Source organism: Carlito syrichta, unplaced genomic scaffold, assembly GCF_000164805.1.
Source record: "Carlito syrichta isolate Samal-C Ts95f unplaced genomic scaffold, Tarsius_syrichta-2.0.1 Scaffold94731, whole genome shotgun sequence".
NCBI classification, from domain to species: Eukaryota; Metazoa; Chordata; class Mammalia; order Primates; family Tarsiidae; genus Carlito; species Carlito syrichta.
The window spans coordinates 27,617-37,417 of record NW_007038827.1 but is presented as its reverse complement, the minus strand read 5'-3'; the positions used below and the strand labels follow the sequence as shown (position 1 = coordinate 37,417).

Here is a 9,801-nt window from a genome sequence, read left to right as displayed (position 1 = left end):
AAAAAAAAAAAAAAAAAGCAAAGATACACACACACACACACACACACACATACACATACACACACACACACACACACACACAGACAACGACACACACAAAAATACACACTCACCCATTCAGAGAGCGGTAAATCTCACCCACATAAAATAATGTGTAAGCAGATGAACATAAACACATATACAATTAAACTTGTGTGCACACTCACACTCAGACACATGATCTTGCACAAACATAGATGCACCACACACAGAGTCCAAAGACAGAATTAACAAAGTTTGAAAGGTGAAGCAAAGCCAATTGCCCAATTGCTATTCCTCGACCAGCTCTTCTGTGAAAGTGATGCCCACTCGAGCCTGTTCTGTCCCTTTCAGTCAAAAGCATGGAGCAAGTCACATCAGTGCTAGTACAAGCACAAGTTAACTTGGCTCCTCATGTTGTCTATAATCTAGACCTTTCTCTTTCTCACCTATTTCACATTTACAGCCTCATTTTACCACTTTTTTCTCAATTTCAGAGGAAGCAAGACAAAAATTGCCCGGAAATGAAAGTGAGCAATACAGGAGAAAGACATGGTGAAGACAGAGAGACAGAAGAGCAGAGGAAACAATAAAACTCCTTTTATTCACTCAAGAAATATCTGAATGCCAGACTATGTGGTAGATGTTGGGAATTTAACTATGATCTTTCCTCACTGAGTTTTAATGTAATTGGGCAAGTAACCAAATAATTATACTTTGATTATTTCAGTAATTCAGTCTTGTTTTAGGACTAAGTTTGTGAATTTGAGAAAATATCACTAGCTGAATAATCTTGGATTAGTCTCAATTTCCTAATCTGTGAAATGGGAAAAATAACACCAACCTCCTAAAGTTGTGAGGATTCAGACAGATGTTAAACAAAATACTTAGTTCAGTGCTTGGCACAGAAAATAGGTGCTCAAATGATGTCTTCTGGATGAAGAAAAAATAATTACTGTAAGTCTCAAAAGAGAATAGAGAATGTCAATCCCCAGTACAGATCACAGGTAAATGCTTAACTTCTTGGTAGTGTCAGAAATTTAGAAGAACTCAGAGATAACATTCTAAGTTACAACAAAAAGTAGCCATGCTAAAAGTCACCTTTATCAAATGTCCCTACATGCTCAAATCATTTCCAAATCTCTCTTCCTCAGCATCAGTTAATAAAGACTATCTTTGTGTCTCTCACTAGAAAGGCACTTGTTTTAATTTCCTTATATCAGTCCTAGAGATAATATATTTACAGACCCACAGGCATTCCCAGAGAAAGGTCATATCTTCTTCAGAATCAATTAACCCTTTAATATATGATTCTGAAGGTCCAACTGAGAATCAGAAACTCTTTTTAACATAACTTGCTACCTTTCCTTGCTCAAAATCATTCAAAAAAGCACAGAAGGAAGGGTACCAGAAAATCACTAAACAATGAAACCTCCCAACACCTTCCCAAGCCAGATGACACCAAGTCTCCAAAGATATTAGAAAAATTCCAGTTTCCCTCTTCTGTCATGCTATCCCAAGAAAATGGGAAGTCATGTACCTACCTGTGTACAAGTCAGTGTCTGTATATTCATCCACTTTCTTATGCTGCAGAATATAGTCGGAGACCTTGGTCCCAATTGCCGGCTGAACATCCACCCACTCCAAGGAGACCACAGTACTAGATGGCTCCACTGTTGGAGATAGTCGCAGCCTACAGAGAGTGAAAGGGAAGGTTGCTTGTTTGACAAGGGCCCAAAAGAGTCTTCAGGTGTCGAGATGGAGCTCAGGTTTCAGCCTGTATTCTAATCCCGAGTTCACTCACCCCCAACAACTTGCAAGACCACGGGCAAGTTATTTCACCTCTCATGGCCTGTTTCCTTATCAATAAAATGGAGTTACAAAGAGCCATCATTCAAGAGCAATGTAGAATTCAGTAAATTAGTCTATGCACACAGTATGTGCTCAATAAAAGTTGTTTTCCATTTATTTGAGCTATACTCTCAATGATGCTTCCTTTTCATTTAAATTGGCAGTGCCTTCAAACACAGGAGCTTTCAAGTTTTCTGTCATACCTCCAATACCATTAGTTGACTGTATTATACCCTTAAGTCAATACTCTCAATACTGTATAATACCCCTAAGTCAAAAGGAGCAAAAATCTTGGAGTAAATCCTTTTGAAAAGCAAGAAAAAAATGAATAATGGAAGGTTATCATTGAAATGGTCTTTGTAGGCAATGAAGTTTAATTCCCTCATTTCACAAAAATGAGAAAAGGCCCAGGATAGGGAAATGGTTTACACAAGGTCACACAGCTAGTTGAGGACAGGACCGTGATGATAACTTCACTTATCCCCGATCCCAGATTTTTTATTCCTTTCCACTATAACCCATTATCTCTTCAAAGACCACCCTACAATATGATTATTCTAACCCACCGAGGTGTATTAGGGGACTCTGTTTTCCAATATTAGCTATTGTCTACCTCTCGTCTATGCTCCTCACACTTCTCCCTCTTAATTATACTCCTCCAATTAAGATCACTTTACTTCCTCCAATGGTGAACTTCCATTGTTAAGGCCTTCACATATGTCAGGGACTTCATTCTTTATAGAAGTCTGACCCTCTCACTCCCCTGCTTAAAACTCACCAGAGGTTTCCCACAGTCTTCAGGATGAAATCTAAATTCCTTATTCTCGCTCCCAACCATCTCCCCAATCTCATCTCTAACCACTCTTCAGACCTTTTTTGTATAACATCACCTATTCTCATACAACCACTAAAAATTCCCAACAACAGTGAATTCCTGTTTATATAAAGTATGCTCTAAAGCAGGAGACAGCAAACTATTTCTGCCTAAAACACAATTCTCACCAATTGTTGCCAGGTTGATTCCTACCGTAATTCAGGTCTCTAGAGAGGTTTCCCCAACTATTCCTCCTCTGTTCAACTATCTAAAGCATCTCCCCATTGTACTCCTTACTAGCACCTCTTTGTTTCTCTTTGATATTTTTCTTGTTTAAAATTTTAAACTGTATCTTATTTTCCAGTTTTATGCTTTGGCACCTATCTCCCCCATAAAACTGTCAGTTCCCTAAGTGCATAAACTGTGCCTATCTTGTTCACTGACAAATTCCCCAGTGCCTGACTCATACCAAGTATTCAAAATTATTTGTTAAATAAGTTAATACAATAAGGTTATTTAGAAGAGGTTCTATACTAACTTTACCTCAGGAACCCCAGTATCCAACAAAGGACCAGAAAAGCAGTTGGCAGTTGCCTAGTAAACTTTTGCTGCATGGATAAGTAAAGGAATGAATGACGGACTGAATGGCTTCATTTAAAATAGCACACACTGCAATATCAGAGTCTACCTCTGCACCATGTTTCTATTCTACTAAAGCTCTCTTATTTTCTAAAAAAGGAAGGCCCCAAGGACTTCAGGAAGTTGGGTAGGCAACTTGGAAACAGAAGCAAGTCATGGTTTAGGTTGGCAGGACAGGAGTGTGAGTCCATGAAAAGGGATGACCAAAGGAAAAGGGGCCATACATACGTACACCGGCTGTGGAAGGGGGCTGCAGTTGGGAAGCCCACTGGCATCAAAGGCGCTGAGGTCACACCTACACCAGTCATCAATCACATCCCCTTTCCCCGAGCACCAGTAGGAACTCATCAGTGCATTCTTGAAAGCCTGGAATAAAGGACAGAAGAGATAATGATGACAATGCAGAGTAGCCCTTCTGAATACAGGATATCATCTCTTCTTTAAATCCCTACCCTAAGCCATTCTCTATCCAGTAGCCAGAATGATTATTGAGAAAAAATAATAACAGCATCCACTGAGAACCTCCCCTGGGTTTGGCCTCTACCTATATTAACTTAACCTTCACAGCAACCCCACATGGTAGAAATCAGCATCATCATCATTATCATTAGCATCATCCATCATGATAATTTCCCATTTTACATATTGGTAAACTGAGGCATGCAGAAAGTAAGTAGCTTGCCTGAAGTTCATAGCTAGTAAGTGATAGAGCTGATATCCAGGTCCAGGAGGTCTGGCTCCAGAACCCTCTCAAATACCTTGCTACATTGCTTCATGTAGAAGTCTGACCTTTTCACTGCACCCTCCAGAGTCTAAATTTCTTATTCCCACACCTGACCGTTTCTCCAGTCTCATCCCTAACCACTCTTCAGACCATCTGTGTATGGTATCATCTATTGTCATGTAGTCACTAACATTTCCAACAACAGTGAATTTCTATTTCTATAAATTATTCTCTAAATCAGGAGACAGCAAACTGTTTCTGTGAAGAGCCAGATAGTAAGTAATTTTCTAGCTTTGTGACCAAATAGTCGCTGGCACAATTACTTAACATTGCCTTTGTAGCATGAAAGTGATACAAACAATACTTTAAATTAATGGGCATGTCTGTATTCTTTCAAAATTTTGTTTATATTTACAAAGACAGGTGGCAAGTTAGATTGGGTCTGAGGGTTATAGTTTGCTGACCCTTGCTCTAAGTGATAATCAGTGATCTATTTAATTGCAAGGTGCTTCATTGTTTGCCTGTTTGTTTGTGTTTAAACGTTGTCTGTTTTCTACCTGATATATTCTCCTTTTGGTAGTTCATTTCAATCTTTTGGTCTCAAATTAAGCATTCCTTTCTCTGGGAACTCCAATTTTCTAAAGCCTGGAATTATGCTTCTCTTCTGGACACCATAACACTCTAGACCATATTTTGTTTGTTTGGCTGGTTGGTTTTTAACGACTTTTCTTTTTGTAGAAACAGGGCCTCATTATGCTGCTCAGGTGGTCTTAAACTTCTTGCCTCAAGTGATCCTCCTGTCTTGGCCTATGAAAGAGCTGAAATTATAAGTGTGAGCCACTGCACCCGGCCCTAGACCATAGCTACCATCACATTTCCTTGTCTGTCTTACCCAACAGACACTGATCCACAAAGGTCCAGGGTCAAGCCCTATTCACATGAATATTTTTATGGGTCTTAGCACAGTTACTCAGCCAATATTTAGTAAATAAATGAATAGTTACTGAAAAACTGATCATTAATATTTGGCAGTAAAGAGACCTTGGAAGGTACTTCTCAGGTGAGCTCAGGACAGGCCTCAAGTTTTTTTGCCTTCTACTTCCTTCCTGTCCCTCAGTTTCAAGGTGTGAAAGATACCTTAAATGTGTGCTTGATGCTGTCCCTGATGTTTCTAGGCATTAGGGATTCAGAATGTATGACAGTTCTAAAACTGAAGGATTCCAGAGAATATGAATCTCTTACTCCTCTCCAGGTAAGTACTTTGCTTTACTTCTTTTTCTTTTCTTTTATATATATTTTAATTTTTGCGTGCTTTTAAATGAAAGTCATATTTAAATACATTTATATTCTTGTGGATGTTGAACCAGCCCTGCATCCTGGGGATGAAGCCTACTTGGTCATGGTGGATGATTTTTGGGATGTATTATTGGATCCAGTTTGCGAGAATCTTGTTGGGAATTTTAGCATCTATGTTCATCAAGGATATTTGGCCTGAAGTTCTCTTTGTTGGATCGTTACCCATTTGGGTATTAATGTGATGTTAGCTTCATAAAATGATTTGGGGAGAGTTTCATCTTCCTCAATTGCCTGGAATATGTCCAATAGGATTGGTATCAGCTCCTCCTTGTATGATTTGTAGAATTCTGCTGGAAAGTCATCTGGTCCATGGTTTTTTTTGTTTTGTTTTGTTTTTTGTAGGTAGTTTTCTTATGACATAGTTAATTTCCTGAGTTCTTATTGGTCTATTTAGGGTCATGATTTCTTCTTATTTCATCCCAGAGATGCTGTGTGATGTCAGAAAGTCCTCCATCTCATTTAGGTTTTCAAATTTATTTCCATACAAGTGTACATAGCAATCTCTGGTTATCTGTTGTATTTCTTTGGGGTCAGTTGTGACTTGATGTTTTGCTTTTCTGATTGTGTTTATTTGGATTTTGTCTCTCTTTTTCTTGGTCAGTCTAGCTAGGGGTCTATCAATCTTGTTTATCCTTTCAAAGAACCTACTTTTTGTTTTGTTGGTTTTTTTGTATTATATTTTTGTCTTCTATGTCATGAATTTGAGCTTTTATTTTGTTGATCTGGACTATTCTGCTGAAGTTAGAGTTTTAGAAGTCTTGCTTTTCCAGCTTCCTTAGGTGATTTGTTAGGCTGTTAACTTGTGATCTTTCCAGAAATACCTAGGCATCTTCCAAACCAGAGAAGTGAAAGACCTTTACAATAAAAACTACAAAACATTGCCCAAAGAAATCAAAGATGACACAAACAAATGAAAAAAGATTCCATGATCATGCATTGGAAGAATCAACATTGTTAAGATGTTCATCCTATGCAAGGCAATCTACAGATTTAATGCAGCATCTTTCTCAGACCTGGAAATGGCAATACAGGAATTAATATGGAAACATAAATGACCATTAATGGCCGAAACAATCCTCAGAAACAAAAACAAAAACAAAAACAAAAAACAGGAGATATCACACTCTCAGACTTTAAACTTTATTGTAAAGTTACAATAATCAAAACAGTCTGATACTGGTACAAGAGCAAGCATATAGACCAATGGAACAGGGTAGAGATTCCAGAAGCAAAACTTCAATTTATCAACCAACTCATTTTTCACAAAGCCTTCACCATCAACCACTGGGAAGAGGAGAACCTATTCAGTAAATGGTGCTGGGAAAACTGACTGACCACATGCAGATAATTAAAACAAGACCCCTACCTATCATCTTTCACAAAAATCAACTCTAAATCGATCAAAGACCTAAATCTAAAACATCAAACTATAAGAAACTTAGAAAATGCAGGAGACACCCTCATGAAAATTGGAACTGGCAACTAATTCCTGATCAAAACACCAAGTGCCCATGCCAGAAAAGATAAGATAGACAAGTAGAACCTCTTCAAACTGACAAGCTTCTGCAAAGCAAAAGAAACCATCAAGAGAGTGGGGAGACAGCCCACAGACTGAGAAAAAATATTTGCCAACTTTATATCCGACAAAGACCTAACATCTAAGATTCACAAGGAACTCAAATGTGCCAAAAAGAAAAAAACAAACAACCCCATTATAAAGTGGGCCAAATATATGAATAGACACTTCTCAAAAGAAGACATACACACAGCCAATAGATACATGAAAAAATGCTCAGCCTTACTAGTCATCAAAGAAATGCAAATTAAAACCACACTGAGATATCACCTAACTCCAGTCAGGATGGTCATCATCAATAACTCAAAAAACAATAGGTGCTGGAGAAGATGCAGGGAAAAGGGAATGCTTCTACACTGTCGGTAGGAGTGTACACTATTACAACGTCTGTGGAAAACAGTTTGGTGATTCCTAAAAGATCTAAATATTGACCTTCCACCCTTGCAATCCCCCTACTGGGAATATACCCAGAGGAACTCAAAGCACTCTATGAAAAAGATACCTACACATGCATGGTTATTGCAGCATTATTTACAACAGAAAAAACATGAAACCAACTGTTCTGCCCATCAAAAGAGGACTGGATAAAAAAATGTGGTACATATACATGATGGAATATTACACAGCCATAAACAAGGACAAAATTATGAAATTTGCAGCAAGTTGGTTGGACTTAGAGTCCATAATACTGAATGATGTATCACAGAAACAAAGAACTGAGTACCACATATTCTCACTCATATACGGACTGAACAATTATCCTAATACTATAAGAAAGGGACTGGCAACAGTTGGAAACTGCCAGGGGAGGAGAGTACACCTCATCAAAAAGGGTACCTGCATCATGAACATTTGAACATTTGTATACCTAATCCTGAATTGTTGGGTATACAAACTACCCCACAGCTTCAAAATTAAAAATTTTTAAAATAAAAAATAAATGAAGCTGTACACAGCCTGTAACCAAGAACACCTGATTAACCAGATGACACTTTTTCCATCCTGCATTGTTTCAAAGACTCAAGTAGAGTATATACATGTAAAGTGGGCCTGGGGTCTCTCTCCATAGTGACCCAGAACATAGATCTAAAAGGAGAAGATGTCTATAAAGCTTTCATCATATTTCTCCCAGAGGTTTTGACAAAAAGGATCCAATTATTCTTGCCATACATTTAACCCATATCCACTCCTAGGGATGAACAAATTGTCTAATTTCTCCTGAGTTAAGTATATTGACCCCAATAAATGCATAATTATAGTCAAAGTTTATGTTTATGGAGTACTCAATTATATATTGCAAAGTGTTTTAGGTGCATTAACAAATGTAATTGTCACAATAGTCTGGAGATACAAATATTATGATACTCATGTACAGATGAGAAAACTAGGAATCAGAGCAATGAGGCAACTTTCCCAAGATCACACAGCAAGAAAAATGTGGACACAGAATCCAAACTCAGATCTTTTTGTAACTCCCAAGTCCAGGCCATTTCTGCTCAACCATGCAGAGCAGTGGGATTAACCCCAAGTAGAGTTGCCAGATTCCTTATATTATAAAAAGACAGGGTGCCCAGCTAAATTTAAATTTCAGACAACATTTTCTTTAGTGTAAGTCTATTCCATGATATATTTGTATATAAAGTTTTTGGGCCAGGGTCTGGCACAGAGTAAGAGCACTGGTTCTACTGGGTGCCAGAACTTATGCTGAGAACAAACGTCCCTTCTCTAACCAGCACCAGAGGGAGGCACTCTCATCAGGACTGAAACCAGATGGGACTGTATGAGGTCATGCTGACCGTCAGACCTTTTCTCACTCCCTTTTCAGGTTTCCCCTTAGTGAAATTAGTGCGCATAACTGCTCATAGCTTAAGATTCTGTAACATCTTCAGCCGGTATTAAGCACTTAATTACCATAATGGTAAAATCCAGGGCCATGGGCAAAAGTGACACAGATGGGAAGATTGCACTGGACTCCAGCAATAGGAGGGAAAGCATCCTGTTGTGTATGTGTATGTGTTTTGTGTGTGTGTTGTGACTGTTTGTGTGTATGTGTGTGTGCGGTTTTTATAATCAATAGGAACTTGAGCTTGTGGAAAACAAAACAGGAAATCTCTCTGGACTTTGTGAGTTTCACCATCCAGGCAGTTCTTGGGAAGAAATCCTGCCTGTAAGTCTCCGCATCCCGCATCCACTGGCTCTTTCCCAAAACCCTGAGGAACAGAATGGGGACTGGTGCAACAGCCTGGCCAACACTGGATAGAGCACAAACACACCCTGATAAAAGGCTGACATCAAACAGGGAGCCCTTGCAAGAGAGCAGAAGCCAGCATTGTGTCAGCGCAGGATCACTCTTTCCTTACGTCTTCAGTCCTTGCAACACTCCATCCACAGTCCAATTAGATCCCAGGGGAGAGGAATCATAGAATGTTCCAACTTCACAGGATTCTGCGAGTCATCTAATCTAATCTGATTCACAGATGCAGATACAGTGGCCCAGAAGGGCTAGGTGGCTGGACCAAGGTGATGGAGAAGCTTTGTGATAAAACTGTTTATTTCTCCACTTAATGTTCAAAATTACCCTTTGGGATTGGTGTCCTAATCCCATTTATACACAAGGATGGAGGAGTAGGGAGGAACTTGAACTGAAGTCTATTTAAAGCCTGGCACCTTTGACCTTCTTAGGTCACCAGAAACAATAAATGCCAAGATTTCATTCAAAATATCCTGTTTAGCTGCTCTGCTTGGGCCATGTGCTTGTGTGTGTGTGTGTGTGTGTGTGTGTGTGTGTGTGTGTGTGTGTGTGTGTGCGCGCGCGCGCTCACG

The 9,801-nt window shown here is 39.0% G+C and overlaps 1 protein-coding gene across 1 annotated transcript in view; it reads right to left on the bottom strand.

Annotated features, from left to right (window-relative positions):
• LOC103263728 (astrotactin-2-like) overlaps positions 1 to 8,913 on the bottom strand; it is a 170,163-nt gene extending 161,250 nt beyond the window's left edge. The window contains exons 1-3 of the mRNA XM_008061403.2: positions 8,890 to 8,913; positions 3,555 to 3,688; positions 1,563 to 1,711 (exon numbers count right to left, since the gene is read on the bottom strand). Of these exons, the coding sequence (XP_008059594.2) occupies positions 1,563 to 1,711; positions 3,555 to 3,688; positions 8,890 to 8,913 (307 nt within the window). The remainder of the gene's footprint in view (positions 1 to 1,562; positions 1,712 to 3,554; positions 3,689 to 8,889) is intronic.
• Between the last annotated feature and the right edge of the window lie 888 nt (positions 8,914 to 9,801).